This window comes from Petaurus breviceps, unplaced genomic scaffold, assembly GCF_028583685.1.
Source record: "Petaurus breviceps papuanus isolate PSGF00001 unplaced genomic scaffold, PetGlider_PUasm1.0 90994, whole genome shotgun sequence".
Lineage (NCBI taxonomy): Eukaryota > Metazoa > Chordata > Mammalia > Diprotodontia > Petauridae > Petaurus > Petaurus breviceps.
This window is the reverse complement of record NW_027187393.1, coordinates 4851585-4876545: the sequence shown is the minus strand read 5'-3', so window position 1 is coordinate 4876545 and position 24961 is coordinate 4851585. Positions and strand designations below refer to the sequence as shown.

The window sequence follows — 24961 nt, the reverse complement described above, 5'->3', positions numbered from 1 at the left end:
GCTCTGATTAGTCTCATTTGACACAGGAGGAAACTGAGGCAGATAGAGGGTAAGTGATTTGCCCAGGTCACAGACCTAGTATGTCTCTGGGGTTGCATTTGAATTAAGGTCTTTCTGACTGCAAGTCCTGTACTCTACATATTCTGCCATTTAAGCTCTCTGTGCCTCAGTTTCCTCACCTGTAAAATGAGAAGAATAGACTTGAGGGTCTTCAAGGTCACTTCCAGCTCTAAATCTATGATCCTATGATCTCCTTCTGTCAAGGTACAGTTCAGGGGTCACCTCTGCCAGGAAGGACTCTCTGACATACTCCTGGGTGAAAGCCACTGTTACTTCCTCAAACTCCTGATAGCACTTTGTCTTTCCCTCTTCTTTGCCCCATCTCATTCTTCCAGGTATCACCTATTTTTATAATTAACTGTTCTCCACTGCTATCTGACTGTGAACTCCTTGTGAGTAGCGACTGAAGGCACTTAATAAGTGATCCAGCAATTGAATTACCCATCTGTGATCCCATGATTGTGATTCTTGAACAAAGCTTCTACTTAGAATCCCTTGCCTTCTTTTCCCATCCTTGTTGGCTGTAACAACAATGCTACTTGCAGCTGCTGTGGGGGTATAAGACTAATAACATCAGTACACTGGAGGGCTCCTAGCACAGGTTCTTTAATCTGCTTTTCTAAAGGAAAGCAACCCAAAAGGGGTCAGCAATCTTACTTTAATCAAACATACACACACACATATGTATATATATAAAATTTACTTAGTTCAGGGGAAAAAGTCAACACCCTCAACTTCAGAGAAAATACAAACAGAAATAATGGCAATAAAGACCAACAGACAGGGCTTCTAACCATCTGACCAAATAAGACATACAGCACAAATCAATAGATAGATCCACCTGTCTGACCATTATATGCATACACAGTGACCAGAGAGAGAAGCACCAACATCTGGATTTTCAAAGCTGAGGGGAGCGGGTGCTCCTTAACGGCTACCCAGAGTCTCATCTGGCTACATCACTTGAATACTATTCCCATGAGTAAGCCTCAAAGCAAAATGCCAACCTCAGAGTATATATACACACTTCTTCAAGGTCAGAGGGCATCACAACCCTCATGACCCACTGCTTAATTACAAAGTGACAAAAGGTGTGGGCCTTCCTGGAAAAATAAGCCTCCCCTAATCAAGCTTCTCTTGTTGGGCTCCACACCCCCCCTGCCCTCCAAAGATCTTCAACTCCCATTAAAATTATAGTGGCCTAGGCTGGGTTGGAAAGAGACCCAACGTTCTCCTCTCTTTTTATTCATCCCAGAGTAAATTTTGAGCAGCCACTCTTATGTTGTTTTTTTTTTCTGGTCTTTCTACCTCTATAGAGCTGAAAGTATCTCCCATGCAAAAGGCCCCAAAGACCCCAGACCTAAGGGTATCTCCACCCTCCCCAGAGCCCCTAAAATTCTCCTGGATTTACAATCCTTGATCCTCATCTTACTAGAGATAGGAATCCTCTCTTCAAAATTTCTCCCCTCCCCCATCCCAGTCTTATAATATTTGTACTTGAGGAAGACTGAGGGAATGTCTCCTCATCACCTCCTACCCCTATCAGGTGATACATCCCTTTGTTCCCCCTCCTTTCAGGCTCATCCTAAATCTTGTGAATATATCCTTCACCAATAAATAGTCCCTCCTTCTATTACATACTCTTGATGCCTTCTGGGAAATAATAATTATTGTCATTCCAATTCAATGCAAGGAAAAGATGGAGACCTATCAGACAGGCAGGAAACAGCATATCCTTTGGTCCTGGCCTGGCCTGGTGGGGTGAACAGTGTGACTGAATTACCGGGAAAAGGCAAGGTCATAATAATTTGTGCTGAAACAGACATCTTTGAATGGTTTGATTCTAAAATCTGGAGCCTGTTAAGTTAATAAGACACAGCCTCGTGTGATGTAAAAGGATGCAGAAGACATGGTTTAAGGTTAAACATTGATCTATTATCTGATCACCCCAATGATGAATTGAATTGGAGAAATAAAAGCAAATAGGTTTTCTTCTAAGAAAAACATTTCTAGGATCTGATGTACTGCCAAAAGGGGTATGTGAGGCAGAGTAGGAGAGGCTGGTCTCCCCTCCCTCCACCCCCACCCCCACCCCCATTAATGCTCTTCAGGACAGCTCAGGGAGAATCCAATACTTGGAAACCTCAGAGGCCACAGAAAGGGGCAGTCAAGGCTGCAACTAGGCAACTCTGTCCTATAAAAAATGCAGTGCAGCCCAGTGAGTGTGCAGTAATGCAGGACCATGAAAGAGAATGAATACGATTGCTAGGTGTGCCAGACAAAGATGTATTCATTATCTTGGGAGTGAGGAGATCTGGGTCCAAGTCCCAGCTTTGCCAATGACCTGCTGAGTGACCTCGGGCAAACCTCTTCATAGTTTCCTCAGATGTAGAATGGGAGCGTTGTATCTGATAGCCTCTAAGACTCTATTCTGCTGTAAATCTATGACCCTAGGGTTAATTCTGCCCACTTTCTTATTAATTCCTAACCTTCTAAACCTTGCCATCACGGGCACATAAATACATTGGGAATCAGAAGGAAATTCTCATTGGTGGGTAACTCTCCAAATTGTGTTAAGTGCTTGGGTAGAAGAGGCCCCATTGGAAATGGGCACTATTCAAGGCACCAAGTTTCAGTCTGAGGGAAAGGTGGCATTGGGAATCCTAAGTGAGCTATGCTCTATTTATAACTGGAGCCTTGACAAGGGTCATGGGGCTAGTGCTGCATTATCAACTCTGCTGCCCAAGAATCACCTCTCCTTGGCAGAGAATCTTCCCAGAAGCCCCCACATCTTGTCCCTGAGCAGGCAGTGGGGTAGGGGCTGGGAAGAGGGTCAGAGGCAGAATTTGGGGAATATCTGCACAACACCCAAGGCACTGGGCACATTTAGACAAACTGAGAGAAAACACAGTGTAAAGAACCCTGGATCTGGAGGGAGAAGATCTCTGTTAAATTCCTGACTCTGTCCCTGATTTGGTGAGTGACACTGGGCAAGTCATTTAAGGTCTGTCTCTGAGATATCCCCATTTGCAAAATGGGGATAATGATACCAGTCCTGCTGATTACCGAGCATTGTTATGAGCAAAGTATGAACTGTTAAGCACTACCAAGATGCAAATGATTACTATTAGTCAAATACTGGTCAAACAGATTTGAGCAGTGATGGGTAGACATAGTCAAGCTGCATGTGTGTAACCTGTATGTATGAGTGTACATAGGTGTGTGGATGAGCCATGTGGGCATAGGGAATGCCTGAGAGCACATATGTGTAAACATATGAGTGTATGTGTTCAGTGTGCTATTACATCTACAATCCAGTGTTTCCATTGTACTCCTTACTTAGTGGACAAGTTTCTTTTTTTTTTTTTTATCAAACTCAGTTAATTTTGATTTTGCTCCAAAAAAAGGGAGTCAATTTATAGGAATCATCCAAGCCTCTTTTGTTTTTTTCTGTGACTAGATGACCCACAGCTCAACCCCATATGATCTTCACTCCCCATCCCCTCTCTACTTTCCCCCATGTTTCCTGTTTTTGCTTGAATGCTGACTCTGCCCCTTTCTATGCTCCCTTCTCCCCACCCTACCAACTGCTACCCCAAACAGGGCTTGAGAGGCTGAGCCACTTGAAAGGAAATTGATTTCCAAGGCATCATTTTTTATCGACTGCCAGATGTTTCTACATCAAGCAACAATGCATCTCCCCCACCCAAACAAGCCAAATGACCCTTACCTGATTGGCCGATAGGAACTCCTGGTTAGCCTCATTCATCCCCATATACATGTTCTCCCCATCAAACTGAAACAAACAGAAAGGAGTCATTCTCATTAAAGCAGCTTCCCATAAGTTCCCTCAACTTGAAGAAGCCTTTCACATGTGTATCTAGGTGAATACACACTGCTCACATAGGTGGGTGGTATGTGTGTGGGGGAAAGGGTTAGAAGGAGAGCTAGTAATCCAACTAAGATTACTCCTGCCCAGAACTAGCCCCAACCACAACAAGGGTAGGTGAGAGTATGAGTATATCAGGGAAGCTGAATTAGATGGATGAGACCTAGTCTTCTGGAAGGTTAGTAAGGCAGCTGCCTGAATGCTCCTGTACTCGCTGCCATCCTCTGAGGGAGAGGGCTTGAGGTGGCCTCATGGGACTACACCCCATGAACATAGCTCCCCACTTATCTCCCATATTTCTCCTTAAGGCAAGTCCTCATAACACCACCCTCAGGCCAGTAGTCTTGAGTGCAATATAATAGAGACTTTATTACAGGCATAAACTATTTATAAGAAAACCAATCGTATATGCACACAGGGCAGATACAGAGTCCAGGTTTGGAAACAATTCTTAATGGCTTCCTCACTTATCTTCCCAGCCCCCTGAGTCCCATATTCTCTCAATCCTGGCTCCCCAAGAAGTCTAGCTTCTTTCTGTATTTCTCTGTCTTGAGTTCTCTCTTTTGGTTTTCCTATGTCTTCTTTCCTGCTCAAATCTTTTTTCTTTTCTTTTTCTATTAATCAATCACATTTTTTTCTTTGTTTCTATTGTTCTCCAAAACCCCAGTGCCATTTCCCAGGGGGAGACCAAAAGGCCTCCTTTATTTATTCACTATCAGGCTATAAGTCATCATCATGTCAGACTCAGACTACAAATACAAGGAAGCCGTGGCATCATACAGTCCCCTTCTCTTACATCTAGACTCTCCAACATACCCTTATAGTAGCAGTTTCCAGTCCTTATCTGGTCATAGGGGGAACTTGAGTGGTTTCAGACTGAACTGATCATTATGGACTCAGCTCTTAACTGGGAAACTGGCTCTCCACCATCAGGATAATACCAACTCTTCCTACAGGCCACAGAAACCCAGGGGAAAGGAAAACCTGGATGCATATACACTCTTTCCTGGCTACCTCCTTGCTTGTCAGCATACCTTGAAAAAAGACATGGAGACGGTCCCATATAAAGGACACTTCCTAGGACACACAGACCTGCAACCATGCATGTCTTTCCCAATATAGAGATAGGGATGCATCTGGGGATGACTCGTTCTGTGAACAATCCAAACTACCTAAAGTGCCGAGGTGAGTCAGTCTAATATGGACCAGCAATGGATAACAGGCATTATTTCCCCTTAAATGTGCTGGCTCACAGAACCTCTACACACCAGTAACAGCAGCATGAGAGGGAGCAGCTCTGGTGTTTAGCATGGTGCCGACAAGCACCAGAAATAATGTACATTACAACACAATCTGCCTGAGCCCCAGAGACTGGAGAACGAATCTGTTCTAAGTCACAAAGACACGTGTCTCACAGCCTTCTCTTCCTGGTTCTGCAGACCTGGCCCAAGGTCACTGTCAGAGTTACCTCTCTGACCCAAATCACACATGAAACAGAATTAACTACTCCACCCTCTGCCTTCATCTTCAGAACCCTAACCCTTCACTGACTTTGAAACACCCCGGCCAAGAGTTTCCACTGGATTTCCAGAAAGAACTGGTTATTAATTAGCCACATGAGGCTGATACTACCTTCTCTAAAGGTTTCTCTAAATGCCTCTCAAAGTATCACTGAGACCATTTTGGAGGTTAAGTGCATAGGTCAAGAGGGTAAAAGGTGAACTCTTTATAAAGTCCCTCTAAACTCAGTGGCTCACAACGATGGTCCCAAACTCTCCTCTGCTAGGCAACCAGAGATTTCACAGGATAAATCAATTAATCAATCAGCCAACAATTACTTATTAAGCACCTACTATGTACTAAGCATTACACTAGGTGTTGGGGTTACAGGAGCAGAGAATGGAATAATCCCTACTCCCCATAAACTGCTCAGTGTTGTTGTTTGTTCTTTGTTTTCAAAGACAACCAATGATATCACGGGGGTAATGCCTTAACTGGATTTAAGTGAGGCAGAGTGGCACACAGCTGGCAGCCTCACTCTTTCTTCCAGAGTTATCAAAGTCAAAAAATCAAGATGACTGGTGATGGCCGGGATATGGAGGATGACCCTGACATCCTCAATGTCAAGCTCTAAGTGCCCCAAGGCCACCTTCATGTCCATTGCAGCAAACTGTTCGCATCCGCCCATTCCACTGGGGGGACATCTTCACATGCTTGGGGGTGGACATGCTCCTAACTCACCACCAGGCTCCAGGCCTGCCTGTTGCCCTCAGCCTGGCTTAATTCATCTGCTGAGACAGTTTATAAGAGTATGGCCACTGCACAGGCTATATCTTCTTGAAGGCTTACATTCAACGAGCTTACATTCTAATGGGAGATACAAGCATATATATGTTTATGTATATATGTGTGGATGTGCATGTATACATGTGTGTGAATGTGTACATGTATGTGTGTATGTGTATACATAAGTTTGCATATATGTACATTTATACACATATACACATGTATACACATAGTTATATACACATACACAACATACATGTAATAATACAAATATATGCAAGTATTAAATACAAGGCGGTTTGGGAAGAAGTACAATAGAACAATTAGGGGATGGGATTCATGCAGAAGATGATGTCTGAGCTGCATATTAAAGAAACAAAGGGATTCCTTGAGGCTGAGGGACAAAGGCAGGGCAGGCGATGGGGGGATGGTCAGTACAGAGGTGTAGAGATGGGAGATGGGGTGTTACATGGGAAGAGAAGAGGGAAATCCAGTTTGACTAGATTACAGAATGAGGGAGGAGGAGTAGTACCCAATGAGGCCAGAAAGATAGATTGGGGCCAGGTTTTAAAAGCTAAAAAGAAGGGGTGGCTAGGTGGTTCAGTGATCAGTTAGAGCACCAGCCCTAAAGTCAGGAGGACCTGAGTTCAAATCTGGCCTCAGACACCTAACACTTACTAGCCATGTGACCTTGGACAAGTCACTTAATCCCAATTGCCCTGCTCTCCCCCCTCCCAAAAAAAGCATACATAAACAAATAAATAAAATAAAGGCTAAAAAGAAGAGTTTAGCTTTATCCTAGAGGCAATGGGGAACCACTGGAATCAGCTGAGTAGGGGCATCCCATGGTCAGCTCTGTGCTTAAGGAAAATCATTTTGGCAACAGTGTGTAGACTCAGCTACAGTTGCTAGGAGACTTGAAGCAGGAAGGTCAATTAAGAGACTGCTGTAATACTCTAGGAAAGAGATAATGAGAGCCTAAAGTCAAGTGGTAGCTGTGTGAGTAGAGGAGAAGAGATGTTGTGAAGGGAGAATTAGCAAGATCTGGCAACTCTCTGGCACATGGAGTGAAGAACAGTGACATCTCCAGAAGAATGTCCAGATTATGAACCCAAGGTCCTGGAAGGGTGGTAGGGGCACCTTTAACAGAAATCAGGAAGCCTGGAAGAAGGGAGGGTTTCAGGAAAAGGATTATGAGTTCAGTTTTAGACGCATCCAGTTTTAAGTGTCCACAGGGACGCTCAAGGGAGAAAATGAATGGATATATGGTCAGTCACATAAAGACAATAGTTAAATCTATGAGAACTGAAAGAAAATATAAAAGGAGAAAACAGGAAAGCCTAGGAGAGAAACTTGGGGGATATCCACTGTTGCTGGACAGCAGATTGAAGGCTGGAAGGGACCTCAGAGACCCTTTAGTCTAGGTGGCTCAGTGAATAGAGCACCAGGCCTGGAGTCAGGAAGACCCAAGTTCAAATCTAGCCTCAGACATTAACTAGCTGTGAGGCCCTGGGCAAGTCACTTAACCCTGTTTGCTTCAGTTCCTCATCAGTTAAATAAGCTAAAGAAGGAAATGACAAACCAATATCTCTGCCAAGAAAAGCCCTAATGGGGTCATAAAGAGTCAGACAGGACTGAAACAGCTGAACAGCAACAACTTTGTTTTATAAATGAAGAAATACCGAGTCGAAGTATGTTGCTTAAGGTCACACAGGGTAAGCATCAGAGGCAGGATCTGAACCTGGAACGTCTGACTTCATAGTCACTGTTCTTTCTGCTGGATCACAATGCCTCCTAAGGTTTCTTTACCTTCTCTTCCCTCTCCATGCTGGCATTGTTTGGTTTTCATTCTCTAGAGTCTGCTGGGGCCCCTCGAGTTATATCCACAGACCAATTAAGTAGACAGAACTTCAACAACACTGCTCACAGCCGTTTCACACTTGTTCAACAGGAGAGCTCGGCTGGCAACACCTCTATCTATCTCTAGAGGCCTGGGGGCCTCCCTCCTCTCCTCTAGACACTTGTTCCCTTTTAGCAGAACAAGTCCCACAGTCCTTGTGATCACCCAGCCTGCAGCACAAGCTGGGGAAGGTGGAGGAAGAGAATAAAGGTTTCATCCGAGGCAGTACTGCTCCCCAGAAGACAAGAGAGTCTAGCATAAGTCACTCACTCAGTAAAGATTCTGAATGGTGTGGCTGAAGCATCATTTCATCTTAAGAGAGAGAATCCTTACACTCACAGACTTAGAAATGGAAGGAACCTCAGAGGTCTAGTTCAACCTTCCTGTTTTGCACATGAGAAGATCAAAAGACACTATTTCAGATACCAACTCTGTTACTACCACATCTTTGGGCAAATCCCCTCTCTGGATTTCAGTTTTCTTATCTGTAAAATGGATTTATTTGTAAACGGCTATGGACAAATTGATCTCTAAGCTTTCTTCCAGGCCTAAGGTCCCATATCGTGTGTAGAGCTCGATATCAGACACTGGGAAGGATGCAAAGATACATAAAACATAGAGTTTTGATGCCATTTCTGCCACTAACTCCCTCGGGGACTTTTGGGTAAATTTCTTTCTTGGGTCAATTTCTCTTTGAACTTCAGTTTCCTAGTCGAAAACAAGGATGCTCGATTAACTGTTGGTTAAGGGTCTTTCCCCTTCTGACATCCCACGGTCCTCTATGATTCAGCTAAACTGTTCTTGAGCCTATTTTTGGAAGAAGGTTATCAGCAGAGCCAGAATGTCATTATGACTTCAGGAGAGTCAGGAAATGTAGTCAGGGCAGACATCCTAAGAAAATGACTTCTTTCTTTGCTAAAGGTGAGGTCACTGCTCAGAGCTCCATACATAAAGGAGAAGGTTTCCTCCAAGCCCCTGAGATCCTCTTCATTAGCAGGGTCTGGGAGACAGAGAGAGCAGGGACTGCACTGTTCACTTTCAGGTTTCATTCAGTGTCAGGTATTGCCTGCCATTTTTCCTTTTTCTTTGAATAAACATAAGCTATTATCTTAATAACAAGAAATTCTCATTATCCTCCAAATTAAAATAAACAAGTCGATGATATACCACAAATTGACTAGAGGAGTGTGTGTGTGTGTGTGTGTACACTTATATATCAAAAATTTAATATTCATAATGAACGAATGGATAAATGAATTGAAAAAAAAAATGACCTATACTGCACTGTTGTTATATGACTGCAAGTCACAGAAAACTATAAGCATTGAAGAATTGAAAGTGGTACATGGAAAAAAGTACTAGATTTGGAGTCTGTGAGCCTGAATTCAAGTCTCGGTTCTGCTACTTATTACCTATGTGACCTCAGGCTATTCTCTTAACTTCTCTGGGCCTCAGTTTCCTCCCCTGTAAAATAAAGGGATCTGACTAGATGAACACTTCTCAGGTCCTTTACATATCAAAATTGAGGGTCTTACAATCCAGAGGGCAAAAGTCAAAGTATATGGCAGGGCTGAGCTGGTGCAAGCATTACAAACAAGGAAATATAAGGGAGAACAGGAATCAAAGATATCACTAGAGAAATGCCTGAGGAAAGAGTGGGATGGTTATGTGGCTGGGGAAGGTATGACCTATGGACCACTTGGAGGTTCCCCCACTTACCTCCTGAGGACAAGAGAAAGAGAAGAGGGCCCCCAGGACACTGGATGGACCATATGGTGAGTTGCAGCCAGCTTCAGAGAAACTGTTAAAATTTCAGTGTTATTTATTTACAATTCAGAAATTGGGCTTGGGTTTATTGGTCTGTTGGTTGTCTAGATCAGTCATGTGAAACTCAAATAGAAACAGGGGTCCTTAAATGGTACATAAAGATTCTTGGGTGCAGCATGTTGACTTAAAACCACATATCAACATTATCTTTGTTCTGTTGTATTTTTATTCATTTTTTTAAATATCTCCCTATTACTTTGTTTTTGCTTTTTGGAGGGGGGAGGGCAGGGCAATTGGGGTTAAGTGACTTGCCCAAGGTCACATGGCTAGTAAGTATTAAGTGTCTGAGGCCACATTTGAACTCAGGTCCTCCTGACTTATGGGCTGGTGCTCTATTCACTGTGCAACCTAGCCACCCCTCCCTATTACATTTTAAACTGGCTTGCTGAGGACTGGTGTTTGACACCTCTAGTTTACACTTAAGAAAGTGATGGAGAAAATGTTTATAATGCAGATTAAACTTGAAAACGTGTCATGGCAGTTTTTTTGAGAGCCTATTATGAAACATTTACCAGCATACCCTTGGGTAGACCCTTTATGTCATCATACTGAAGTGAAAACATGAATAAAAGATACACAGGATGGGCAGGCATAGATGGGTTGTGTTAATTGGTCTGATGAAATAGTGTTGTGCCCAAACCCAAATCACACGCCACCTGATTTGGAGCCCACCATTAAACCCCTTCATATTTTTGTCTTTGTCTCTATCCTACACTCTGTAATAGCTTGAAATAGCTCAAGGCATAGTCCTGAGTACTGCCCAAGGTGTAGTCCCCTAACCCTGTTCTGTTCTACTGACCAAGCAGGGTCCCCACCCCCTTTACCCAGAACATGATCCCAGCCTGTCCCCATTACCCAACGACCCTCCACCCTATTCTGGGAGGGACCCCCTTGTTCCAAGAAGGTTGCACCCTTGTACCCTTGCACCACATTCCCAAAATAGCCCTGAGCTATAGATCTAACCAATGGCAATTCTTGGCTTCTATATGTCATTGCTTATGCTAGCTCCCCTCCCCAATTGTAGTTTTTGTGGTTTTAGCCTTTATAAGCACTGTATGTATCCCAATTCAGGGCTGCCTGATTTGAGTTTATACTCCAGGCAGTTGCACAGTTAATAAATCCATACCTAAATTTACCTTGAATCCAGGTCTTGGCTTGCTCTTATTCTCCACACAACAATAATAGAACCCTTTGAGTTAGGGACAGGGATAGGGACTGGGGATAGGGTTAGGGATAGGGACTGGATCTGTAGTTTGACTGGTATAGGGAACGCCTTCAAGAGGAAATTCCCTCTACCAACACAGGCTGGCACCTTCCCTACAATTTATAATCTGAAGCACTAAGAGGATAAATGACTTGCCCAAGGCCAGACATCCTGATATAAGTCAGAGACAGGACTGGAACTCAGGATTTCCCAGCTCAAAGGCCAGTGTATGATCCACGATGCAATCCTGCCTCTCAGCATCATTATGTTATGTGACATATGGCATAGCTCTGACATGTTTAGATTGGTTTTGTTTGTAAAGAACTATCTCTTATACATATTGGAGTGGGGGGAGCCTTAAGTGTACTGTATGCACAGAGAGTTGTCAAGGAGTTAATTGCGCTTGTATCACTAGATGCAAAGACCTCAAATAAATGCCAAATACAGAAAGACAAGTTTCAGATTTGGATCAGGCAAAAACAAGTGTTGCTCCAAAGTCCTTGTTATGCAGAACTGTAATGTGGAGGTCTTGGCACCTCTATTTGTGAAGAGCACTTTTGGGGCTCACTCGGTCACCCTAAAGAGCAGTTATTTGCTCTTCAGAGACTGCTGAGGGAAAGGTACATGAAGAGGCAGGCAGGAGAGCCCAGGAGAGAAGCCCCAGACATAGTCAAGAAAATCCAGACATCAGAGGACCCTGGGGAGGAGGCAGGTCCCTGGGAGGCTGAAACCCGGAAAAGAACGAGCCATGTAGGCAGGGAATTAAGGAGGGATAAATCTCTTGCTTGTGAGAAATCATGCATGTCTGGACATCACACCTTATAGGTACTTTTCCATTGTCCCTCCCTGATAAGGTGCTACTCAACAGGACACTGGAGATGCTGGTTAGTGAGAAGTGATGTGCACTCCCTGTGTGATCTCCCTGAATCTAAGTTTCCTCATCTATAAGATGAGAGGGTTGGTCTAGATAGATAGATTCTGTGGTCCCATACAATCCTAGGCCCATGATATGTGACTTGATGTTCCTCTCATCTGCATTATTTTGAGAGTCTTCCAATTGGCCTTACTGCTTCCAGTCTCTCTGTCACTAATTCATCTTGCAATGCTGTCAGGATAACTTTCCACAGATAAAGGTTTGATCACATAATTCCTCTACTCAAACCTTTTCAATAAATCCCTACAGAATAAAGTTCAGCCTCAACTTGGAATTCAAGGCAACTTGTCATCTGGGAAATATGGGAGCCTGGGGCTGTGCAGGAAGAACCCATAGTTACAAAGAATACAGAGATGCATAGGAAGGTTTTTATGAACTGATGCAAAGGCAGCTGATCAGGACAGTAAGAGAGCATGTGCACAGTATCCACAATAATACCAACGCAAAGCACAATAACAAAATGAAATTGAATTTGCTGTAATTACAACAGTCATGTTTGGCCTCAAACAAAGGAGCAGAAAATGCACCTCTTTCCTTTGCAAAGGTGAAGGAGTATAGATGTAGAACAGTGCATGAAGTTGGTCGTATGTTAGACTCACGTGGTACATTGTGGAGTACTGCTGAACATTTTCCCCCTTTCTTTTTTCTTTTCTATTCTTTGTTACAGGAGATAGCTTTCTGGTATAGAAATGGGGCAAGGGCAAATTTGTAAATGGAGGTTATGTAAAATTGAAAAAAAACCCCACAAAATACTGATCCAAAATCCTCCTCCAGGCAGTCTTTCCCAAATGACCTCACCTGACTATAAAGCTGTCCAACTGAATGAATGCTATAATTATTGTTGTTCGGTCTTGTCTAACTCCCTGTCTGTGGGGTTTTCTTGTTAGATTCTGGAGTGGTTTGCCATTTCCTTCTCCAGTGGATTAAGGCAAACAGAGATTAAATGACTCTCCCAAAGTCACACAGCTAGGAAGTATCTAAGGTTGGATTTGAATGAGTCTTCCTGACTACAGGTCTAGTGTTCAATCCATTGAGCCATCTAGCTGCCCCCCACATAGTTCTATAGCTAGAACTATTCTTACTCATAATTTACTCTGGTAAGTACACTGCTCAGATGTTTTGTGTGCCCTTCATCTGATCTAAAGATCACAGATCTCTAGCTAGAAGGAAACTTGGAGGCCATCAATTCCAAACCTTTTATTTTATAAATGAGGAAACTAAAGCAGAAGGAAATCAGTGACTTGCCAGGGTCATACAGCTAGTAAAGTGTTTGTGCCAGTAATTGAAAGAGGCTCCTTCCGCCTCCCAGCCCTTTGTCCTCCACTATATCACCCCAACTAGAATGTCAGTTCCTCCCAAGCTGGACCGTGTGTCTTTTCCCCCCCTGCACCCCTGACAAAGGTTAGTGCAGGCTCCTGCCTGCAGCAGGTGACCAACTGCGAGAGGAAGGGGGTAGGCTGGAAGGCCATGCAACAGAATGCCTCAGACAGCTGGGTAACTTTTTGACTTTTTTTCTGAGGCTAGAAAATTTTATGAACCTGGAGAAATTTATGAGCTTAGAGAATTTGGCAAGTGGCCCAGTGGGAACACTTCAGCTCTGCAGAACTCACACTCTTGGAGGTGTGGTTGAGCTCTGCTGAGCAGCAAGACTGGTGCGGTGAGCATCCGAACTGGCTTCTCAGCAGGAACTTGTTGCACAAGAGGCTGAGCTCTGCATTCTCTTCAGGGCAAAGCATTTTGCAAAAGAAATCCAAGCAACATCTGGTCTTGGTGCTTCCAGAATCTCTCCTTTTCTAAGCAAAACTGAGAGACTTCTTTATGCTGGGGGGATGAGAGGAGCTCATCTGGCTTAGGAGCTGCCAGGGTTGGGTCTATCACTTACTGACTGTGGGCCAGCGTGGCACAGGACAATGGAGTTGAGGACACAGGACCTGAGTTAAAACTTTACGGTTTCTTTGACTTTAAGTTCTGCCACTTATTACCTGTATGATCTTGGGCAAGTGACTTCAACTTTCTGGGCCTTGGTTTCCTCATATGTAAAAAACAGGGATAAATACTGTTTATATATTTACATCACCTCCTTTTTTTTCAAGGCTCCTTGTTTGAGGTTCTCATTTCTTTTTATTTTTTTTTGTACCATGCTTGGCATTTCATTGGTCTGTGGAGCTGCTTTCTATCAACTGGGATTGGACACCGCTCTTTGACTTCTAGTAGAAGAGGTACTTAGGGCACTGAGAACTGAAATGATTTTCCCAGGGGCACAAAGTCATGATTTGACAGAGGAAGGACTGGAATCCACTTTTTCCTGACTCCAAGAGAAGCTCTCTCTTTATTGTTTTCCACTTTCTTTTTTCTTTTCTATTCTTTGTTACAGGAGACAACTTTCTGGTATGGAAATGGGGCAAGGGCAAATTTGTAAATGGAGGTTATGTAAAATTGAAAAAAAAAACCCACACAAAATACAGATCAAAATCCTCTAGCTGCCTCTCAAGAGTGTTTTGAAGATGAGGTAATGTGTATATAAATAAGACTCTGTAAAGAGTAAGATAGGGGAATAAAAACTGAACCTGTCAGGTCATTGATATAGGCATCTCCTAAAGAGGGGAACTCCCTTCAGCAAAACAGGTTGGCTCTATCTCTACAACCTATAGATGTAGATACTTGTCGAAAGCACTGTCCCAGGGTCACACAGCTAGCAAAGTTTGTGTGGCCCCAAGGTCAGATTACCAATCCAAGTATTCACAAATATGCTTAGTAAATATGAGCTATTATCATTCCTTTATCAGAGCAAATTCCCCTTATTATTTGATATACTCCTTCCTTATTAGATTCCATGCCTCCTAAGACTCAGACAAGTGCTGACTTCTGTCTTGGACTTTACTAGGCCACTGGCTGCCAACTGACCAATTATGAAGCTTGGGAGGCAGCAAAGGTCTAGCTAAACCCAGAAAATGCACTGGAACATCTCCACTGCTGACTTGATTATTTTTCTTTTTTCATCAGGCTATATGGGCACAAATAAATTTATTAGAAAGTCTTCTGTCAGGATATTTTTTCAATTAAATGTTTACCACCTCCTTGCTAGCCAGGTAGAACAGATAACTAATGGGCCTCTCGCTGGCCTCATTATCATTGTGCTATCCAATGCACTTCGAGACAATCACTCCCATCACTCTGTATTGATTTATGGTAGAAACAAACATTTTAATATTTCCTGTTTGGGGCTTTGATTTCCACTCATTTCGCCACACCACACTCCCCAGTCGTGTGGAGTCCCCATCTGGCTTGGGATCTGAGTGCTACATTCATCATACTCCATCTCTGATAAAAATTGATCAGGCTTGTTTCTGTGCCTGGGCCCTCTTCATGCTGGGAATAGTGTTCTCCATATGTCCACTCAAATTTGGAGGCTATTTACTCTCAAGGCATTGTCCTATGTGCTTTTAGAATGATTTAATCTTTGTCATCTTTGTTAATAACCAAGTATTAAACGATGCAACTTTGGATTTCTAATCATGGAAAAGAGATAGATCCTGTCAACCCTCCGCCCCTACTCTCTCCAGTTACTAGTCCCTTTCTATCCCAGTAAAGCTGAAGCCTGTCTAATGCACTTAGCACAGTGCCTGGTACACAATGGCCATAATGGCTACTTAATAAGTACTGACTGATTGATGCAGAAATCAGTGTTTATTTCTGTCAATCTTAAAGAATCCTGAAGGGCAAAAATGGGGAGGCTCAAGACCTGGAAAGAGTTGGGTTTCATCACATTGAAGGTCATTGTATAGAAACAGTATTCACTTTTTCTAGTCTTTTCTCCTTTTCCAGACCTGGAGAATTCAGGCTTGTCCCATGTTTTCTAGGGCACAAGTGGGAAACCCAGATCTAGGGCCCTTTTACTACCTGGCAATCCATTTGCCAACTGAAGACGAATCAGCATGAAAAAAATCTATTTTGGAACCCTGGGGGACCATGAGAATAGGTGCAAAATGGTCAAATCACTGAGGCTGTGTCGTGCCCATAATGTGAGGAAACTCCAAGATGTAAGTTCCATATGGGTTCAAGGTGAGCATCAGAATAGCAGCATGAAATGGCATGGCAGAGTGGAAAATGCCCTCCCTCATTTAGGAGTCAGAGGAAGAGTCATCTGAGTGTTTCTCATTTTCCCAAGCCAAAGCCCAGGCTGGGCAACATAAGGAGGCAGTGTGACCCGGTGGCAAGAACTTCAGACCATGAACTAAGGGACCTAGGTTCTGATCTCTGCTCTGCCACTGACTTGCTATGTAACTCTGACCTTGGGCAACACTTCCCCGCCTCTAGGCCTTAGTTTTCATGTACATAAAACGAGGAGGCTGTACAAGAGATACTCTAAGATCTCTTTGATCTTTGACATACCAGGGCTAACTCATCAACTAGAACCAAAGACCGATGAATTCAAGAGGTTAAATTATGAGTCGAGCTGAAAGGTTCACGAGAGATGAATCACTAGGAGGTGAAATGTGTAGGGCTCGTCTCAACCATTTCCATGACCCCCTCCCTCTCAGGGAGGCCACAAAAATTATTTCCTCCCAGAATTACACTGCACTAGTACCCCAGAGGACAAGCTCCAGTACCAAGTTCAATGCCTAATCACACTCCCAGCAGTTTTCTCATTAAAGTCTTTATACAAATGCTGAGAGACGATGAGCTAGTTAGCATTATTAATTTTCCCCTGAAGAGTCAGGAAGTCCCTTCAGCTGCTCTCAGTGACTGGAGTGAGGGTGGAAAAGAGGAGATTTAGTAGAAAGAAAAGAAATATGGTAGTCCTGCATAGCTACAAAGCTTTGTCTTTTGGCTAGTCTTTACCAGTTAGATCACAAATATTCTATGTGGTCAACACAATAGAGTCCTATCCACATTCAACCAATTGACTCCCCTATTCCTGAAATAGCCGTGTCTTTCTACTGTGCCCAGAATCAGTCTTAGAGGCTCTTCTGCCAAAGGATTGCAATTTTAGATGTAGGTATCTGGCCTTAGAAGGAAAAGGCCTCAAGAAAGGGAAACCAAAGATGATCAGGAGGTCCCTGCTAAGATGAGGGGAAGGTGAAACTCACTTAAAGGAAGACTATGCCAATACAGAGACTGTTACATGGCAGTTGCCTCAACAACATGGAATCAGAAATGTTCTAACAAGCCCAGTCCTTCAAATGCTGTTATTGTAATAATTAATCCTGGCTCCAAGAAAGAAGAAATGTACTTTCCTCCTTTCCCTGGAAAGATGGAGGAGGACTTTGGATATAGGGTATTTCATATACCATCAGACTTGGTTACTCAGTCAGTTGGTTTTGCTATTTTTTTTTAATTAGAAGGGGAGGTTCACTGGGTGATCTGGAAGTGGGAGTGTATATGGAAATGATTGATTATTTTTTCTCTAAAGAAGCACCAATAAAATGTTAAAGAAAAAAACAAATAAATCTGGGCCTTTAAGACTAAGTGGGCTGGATCAGAAAGGCTAACCCAGACAGATGACTGAAGCATCCTCCAGGTAAAAGAGCTCCTTTGATTCATTCATTATAGGAAGAATATATTTCCCTTGGAGTCCTTCATTGCACTGACCTCTGGTCACCCTCTTGGCTTCCTGACCTTGTCCCAGCCTCTTGACCAGCTCTCTCTGAAAAACCTTTTCCCTATATTAACCATGCCCAGGCCTGAACCTTGTTGACCACCACCATGCAGACCAATCCTGCTATTCTCTCATGCCTTCATTTATTCCTAGCTGGTGCTCCGGTTCTATCAAAACCCTGGTTTGTTGACCCATCTCCATGAAGACACCCAAGACAGACCAGTTGTAAGGAATTTTAGATACTTCCTAGTCTAAACTCCTTATTTTGAAGATGAGAAAACTGAGCCCCAGAAGAAAGGGAGATCTTCCCCAAGCTGCAGATCTAGTCAATAGCAGAGCTTGGCTCACTGCCTCACAAGGAAGTCTATCAATGTTGTCATGGTCATTTAGTTGTTTCAGTCACATCTGACTCTTCATAACCCCATTCAGTTTTTATTTGGCAAAGACACTGGAGTGGTTTGTCATTTCCTTCTCCAGTTCATTTTACAGATGAGGAAACTGAAGCAAACAGGGTTAAGCAACTTGTCCAGAGCCACATAGCTAGGAAGTGTCTGAGGCTAGATTTGAACTCAGGTCTTCCTGACTCCAGGTCTGGCACTCTATCCATTATGCCACCTGGTTTCCCTATCACACTGTAGGACAGCTCTAGCTGACTTTCAGAAAATGTTTCTTATGTTGACCCAAAATCTGTCTCCTTATAATTGTTCTCTGATTCTAGATAACCCCATATCTTGTTCAAAAGGCAGATAACATGCCTTTTGAAACCAGGCTTCAAATCCCTCTTCCACATGACAACCTTTTGAAAATTCAGAACTGCAGAAACCATGAACACATTAGACAAGACCTCTGGAATCATCTAGTCAATTTCCTTATCTTTCATGTGGGGAAAATACTCAGAGAAGAAACATAAATTTCACAAAATCACATAGCTTATGAGTGGCAGAGTATGTAATACAGCATACTTTGGGATAAATAACACACATATGTATACACACATGCATATATACACATATATGTATATATGGACCTATGTGAAAATACATGCAATATATACTTCCATAATGTGCATGTATTTAATGTCAGGTGGCTTATCTGGATAGAAAATCTTTCCCACATGGCACAACAGGTCAAGTGTATCAAAATTTAAAAAACAACTGCACAAGTGCTGTGTATGGATTACCCATGAGGCATCACAAAAAGGGAGTCTTAAAATGGACTGGAATAGATTAATTTTCCCTGTTTCATATTCTAATTTCAATTCCTCTTCCCTCTGCCACTTTCTGTTCTCATTAGTCTTAAAATTGTCTTGAAAATTCTGTACCTCATTCTGCTCTTCTTGCTATCTTTGTCATGGAAATGAGAAATGAGAATTACAAGATCACACATTTTTTTCTGGTATCAAATATGTGGGATAATTCTTCCAGGGCTAAGACTGAGGGATACACATGAGATGCTCTAAAACAGATATCTGAGGAAGACATTTGTCTTTTGCCTTTTAGAGACCTCCCATCCACCCCAGGAGCTCACAGCCTAGTGTCTACATGCTATCTATCAGCCGATCCTGTGCTGCACTCTCCTCTTCAGCTCGTTACCCTATGTGAGCATCTCCTTCCACTGACACTTCTGTGTGCCATTCTCTGACATTTTCTTTGTTAGAGTAGTGATCTTGTCTCAGTCATCTGAATCAAGAACCTTGGTTTTTTTCACCCTAGCTCACTAGGTCACTAATATTATATGATCTTGGATAAGTCACTTTCCCTCTCTGGTCACTTTTCCCATATATAAAATGAAGGGGATAAATGTCCATGTTGAGCATTCTGGAATTCTAATTACACATTAATTAATGGTTGACGGTAGTCTGATAACCACTTCTGGATGAGATACTCACCCTTTAACAGCAGCTTCCTTCATTATCTTAGGCCAAAGAATAATTTCAATCACTTTGGAAAACCAGTGAGATAGAAAGCCTTAGGTTCAGGAGGGCATCCCTCAGAACCTAGTCATTTCTGGGTGAGGTGGTCCCATTTCCAGGCATTGGGCTTGACCCTGTGACCAATTTTGCTTTTCTTGATGGGGAAAAATCAAACTATAAAGGCAGTCCATTTGTCCAACTTTCATGCAAGTCCCATGACCCCTGCAAGGAGCAGCACCAATCCATTCACACTTGAGGATGGAAAAGGTTCAGTCCCCAGACAGAGCGGGGCTGGACTTTGCCAGAAGTGCTGTTCTTTTGAGAGCTAGTTTGTTGTGTCAATACTTAGAGCTGCTATCACTCTGAAAAACTCTCCAAGGGACCCAGAAGAGTGTCTGGTGAAAAATAACAAGGGATGCTTGTACTTGGAGGCTGTGTTCTCAGCTAATTATGTACAGCTGCCCTGGCTTAATACGTATTCCTTCCAACATATCCTTCAGCACCTGGACAGCAGCTTTCCAGTGCTGATAGGTTGGAACCATGGACAGCACCTAGGAGCCACTCAGGCTCAGGATACCAGAGCCTCATTTCTCTGTAGCTACCAGATCAGAAAACTCAACAGCTCTGACCAACCCAATCACTGGAACCAATGAAGCCTTTTAGGACACCAGTCCGACAAGCAGTTATTTAAAATCCCAGGGGAAGGTTTCTCAGTATCTTCCCCATTCCCTGACACATTTTTGAGAAATTAAGCATCTTGTCTATAGAACACCCAGCTACGAGAAGTAGTGGGAACTGTGCACCGTTTGCTTTCTTTGGCCTTATTATTATATGCTGCCTGCTATATGCAAGGTTACTATAAGTATCAGGAGACCTGGAATACTGTCCCAGCAATGTCTTATCTGTGTGACTTTGGGTAAGCTATTCCTCCTTTTGGAGGCCTCAGTTTCATACACTGTTTGGAATAAATGATCTCCAAGGTCCTCCCAGCTTTAACACTCTTCATTCTACAATTTCCCTTCTCTAAGCCACATCTCTAGTTTTTAGCAAGTTTTTAAATGTTACCGAACACCCAGGGGAGAGTAAACCTACGTTATTGGCTGTGTCTGTGAGTTTAGTCGTTACCCAAGTCTTCAGAGAAGCAGATGAAAAGCTCATCAAGGAGCAATTAGTTATCTTCAGCATATTCACAGATCTCTCCACCTTTTAGAACACTTTATAAACTTAATTAACAGAATCATTCTAACAATACTCTTCCTTCCCAACCCTAGGCAAGAACTGGTATTATTTCCGTTTACAGGCAACTTAGACAGAGATCAGTCAAAAGACTCATGTAAGACACTCGTTACATTTGAGTAGGACTTGATACTTTGAAAAAATCCTTCCATCTCTATAATCTTGCTAAGAATAATCTTTTATGCGTATGTAGATTTGACAGTTAGCAAAGACAATTTATAAAGTACCTTGATATATATCCCCTCATATTATGCTTGTTGAACCAACAGAGGCAGCTTAGGTGATGAAATGGATAGAACACTGGGCCAAGAGTAAAAAAGACCCTAGTTCAAATCTGGCCTCAGCTCTTACTAGCTGTGTGATCGTGGGCAAGTTATTTGACCTCTCTCTGTCTCAGTCACTTCAATGGTAAAGTAGGAATAATAGTAGCAACTGTCTCCTAGCATTATTATGATGATCAAACGAGATAATATTTGCAAAGCACTTAGTACAAGTCCTATCACACAATGGGCATTTAGTAAATTCTCTTCCTTCTTTAAATTGAACAGAAACATATTATAGGCACACACGTGTATATATATATGTATATACATATACATACACACATATAATGTGAAGTATCATGGGAACAAAGAAGAAATTCTGACAAAGTGCTCTTAAAAAACTTGAGAAGGGAGAGATTACGCCTCTGATTTCTTCCAGCTATGATTTGTCATCTTTCTATAATTTTAAAGTTGCTCATCCTTGGAGGGAATGAATGGCCAGTTGCCTCAGAGCTCCCTCTCCCTGTAAGTTTAGTGCTTTCACATCTGCACAGCTGGCCTTGGGATTAATGAGGGAGACACAAAAACAAAGATCCACCCTTTGACCTCACATGTACACAAATAATCACAACACAAAGTGTGACCAGTGCCCCCAAAGAAGTATGAGTCTCAGAGACTTAAAGATGTATGAGACTGCAGAATCCCAGAGCGGGGAGAGACTTCAGAGACCACTGAGTCCTAACTGTAACCGAATAAGATTCCCCTCTATAAATACCATCAAGTGGTCACATTGGCTTAGGGGGGAGCCCTCCTATCCTATCCTGAAGCAGTCTACTGAACTTGTGAATGTTTCTAATGAATAGCTCTAATTGTTAGTAAGTTTTCCCCTTATACCTGATCTAAATATGCCACTGTAGCCTTCACCTTTTAATCTTGCCTGTTATTCCCTCTGGGGCCAATAAGAATAAACCAAATCCTTCTTTAAATACTTGTACACATCTCTCAGGGCCCTCTCAGTCAGTCTTTTTTGTGCTGCATGGTCCTCTTTGGCCGTCTGATGGAGACTAAGACCCCTTCTCAGAGTCATGTCGGTACCTACATTCATGATGTTATAAAATGTTAAATTTCAGTTAGAGGTTAGTGAAAAGAAACGTTCAATTTTTTCCCATCCAAAATCACAGAATCCTGGTGGGTCTATGGATCCCAGGTTAAGGGCACCTGCCCTAATTATTCTTCTTCACAATAAACATTCCCAGTTTCTTGAACTGATCTTCATGTGGCATGATCCAAAGGTCCCTGATCTTTTATCTTGGTCACTCTCCTCTAGACACTCACCTGTTCATCAATGCCATTCCTGAACTGTGGCTCCCAGAATTACAGACTGCAATCCAGATGTAATCTTGATTAAGGAAGGGGGCAAGGACTTGCTCAAAGTCACACAAATAGGACTTAAAGGTATCCTAAGTCCCAGTCCAGTGCACCATGGGACATGTGGGAGACATGGGCACTTGGTTCCTTTGGTTTCTTCTTAGACTCCACAGGTAGCTCTGTATTAGTACTAAAATCATAGAATCATAAAGGATCTCAACAGTCATCTTGTTCAATCCCCTAAATTTACAGTTTAGGAAACTGAGGCCCAGAAGGATAAAGGGATTTGGTTCACAGGATCCTAGCCACTCACTATCTATGTAAGCTGAGGAAAATTACTTTCTTCCTTGATTTCCTCATCTGAAAGAAAAAGAGTTTGGACTCAATGATTCCTAAGGTCCCTTCCAGCTCTGAATCCTGTGGGTCTAGATATAGAACTGGAAGAGATTTCAGAGACCATTTAGTCCAACCCACTCATTAAATTTTTTAAACTAAATTAAATTTATTTCAATTTATAAAAATCTATTTTGTTTTCCTCCTTCCACTGGGAAAAGAAAAAGGAAAAACAAAACCCTTGTAACAAATTTGCATGGTTAAGACAAACAAAGTCCTACACTGGGTAAGTCCAAAACAATGTCTCATTCTCAAATAAATGCAATGACTTTTTCTCATTCTTCATTCTCCTTGAGCTCTCTGCAGCCTTTGACATTCCTGATCACCCTCCCCTCCTGCTACTCTCTTGTCTCTAGGTTTTTAGGGTATGACTCTCCTGGTTCTCCTCCTGCCTTTCTGACTGTTCTGTTTCTGCCTCTTTTGCTGGATCCTCCTCCAGATCATGCCCTCTAACTGTAGATGTCCCACAGGATTCTGTCCTCAGTCCATTTCTCCTTCTTTTTTTTTTTTTTTTGCTTTTTTTGGGGAGGGGACGGTAGGGCATTTGGGGTTAAGTGATTTGCCCAAGGTCACACGGCTAGTTTTGTGTTAAGTGTATGAGGCTGGATTTGAACTCAGGTCCTCCTGACACCACCAGGGCTGGTGCTCTATTCTTCTCCCTCTTTACTACTTCATTTGGTGATCTCATCTGCTCGCATGGATGTAATAACCACCTCTATGTTCATGTCTCCAGGATCAAATGCCATACAAAATCCTCTGTTTGGTGTTCAGCCTGTCAAAATCTATTTCCCTCCTACCCTTTCAATCTTCTTACACCTTATTCCCACCATGTACTCTTCTATTCAGTGATACTGGCCTCCTGGCTTTTCTATCAATAAAACCCTCCATCTCTCAGCTCTGGGCATTTTCTCTGGCTGGAATGCTCTCCTTCCCCATCAACATCTACCGGATTCCCTGGCTTCCTTTAATTTCCAATTACAATCCCATCTTCTACAAGAAGCTTTCTCCAAACCCTCCTAATTCTAGTGCTCTTTCTCTCTTAATTATTTCTCATTTATCCTGTATATAGTGTGTTTGTACATACTTCTTTGCATGTTGCCTCCCCATTGGATTATGTGTTCCTCAGGGGCAGGGACTATCTTTTGCTTTTCTTTGTATACCCAACACTTAGCACAATGCCTGGCATATAGTAAGTGCTTAATAAATGTTTATTGACTGACTCATTCTGTAATCTGAGTCTATCACTTATTTGTTTGTCAGGAGGTAAGTAGCATGCTTTATCATTGGTTCTCAGGAATGATCAACCTCTTCAAATTACAGAAGGAGGAATTCAAGGTCAGGGTAATTAATTGACCTTTCCAAGGTAGTAAGCTTCAGAGATGGGATCTGAACCCACATCCTCTGACTCTACAGGCAGTGCTCCTTTCACCATACTACTTCCCCTTACCCCAGTCATTGAACTTAGTTTAGTTCAATAAACATTGCTTCCCTGCCCCCCACCCCACAATCCCTTCATATACTCAAGTCAAATACCAGGGACTGAAAGGCTACATGTGCTCAGGCTTAAGTACCTTTCCCTACCTGCTACCCCTCCTTTCAGTGAGGCTGCAGATGGAATTCCCAGGAGCACCAGCCCTGGAGGCAGGTGTTTGGATTCCTCCTCGCCCCCTTGGCAGCCCTTCTCCAGGGCTCAGAATGGAACCTTTTTAGATGATTTTAGATTTTGGCTCAGAGGTCCTGGCTGCTCGATTATTCTGGTGAGCTGGGTCCCCTGAGAACTGAAACTCTCCTGGCTTTGCTGATAGACATCTGTATTGTGATGCAGGCCATTCCCCAATTCAATTTCCCACAGGGTTATCTCAGTCTGAAGAACTGGAAACTGCTGAGTAAACAGGGCACAGTTTGACTTCATCTTTAGGTACCAGGTTTCTCACCAGCAGCTGCCAGGGAGGTAAGGCTGGGGGAGGGGAGGAACAGGATGAAAACTTAAAAAGAAGCCACTGTTTGAAGCTCCCTCAGCTATCCTTGCCTGGCCTCCCTCCCCCCAGCTGAATGTGAACCACTGCACTAAGAGCATTTACAGATACAGC

General features: G+C 42.9%; 1 protein-coding gene across 1 annotated transcript in view; it reads right to left on the bottom strand.

Annotated features, from left to right (window-relative positions):
- The window catches only part of TOX2 (TOX high mobility group box family member 2), a 327435-nt gene that overhangs the window by 168670 nt on the left and 133804 nt on the right, over positions 1-24961 (bottom strand). The window contains exon 2 of the mRNA XM_069077822.1: positions 3791-3856. Within this exon, the coding sequence (XP_068933923.1) occupies positions 3791-3856 (66 nt within the window). The remainder of the gene's footprint in view (positions 1-3790; positions 3857-24961) is intronic.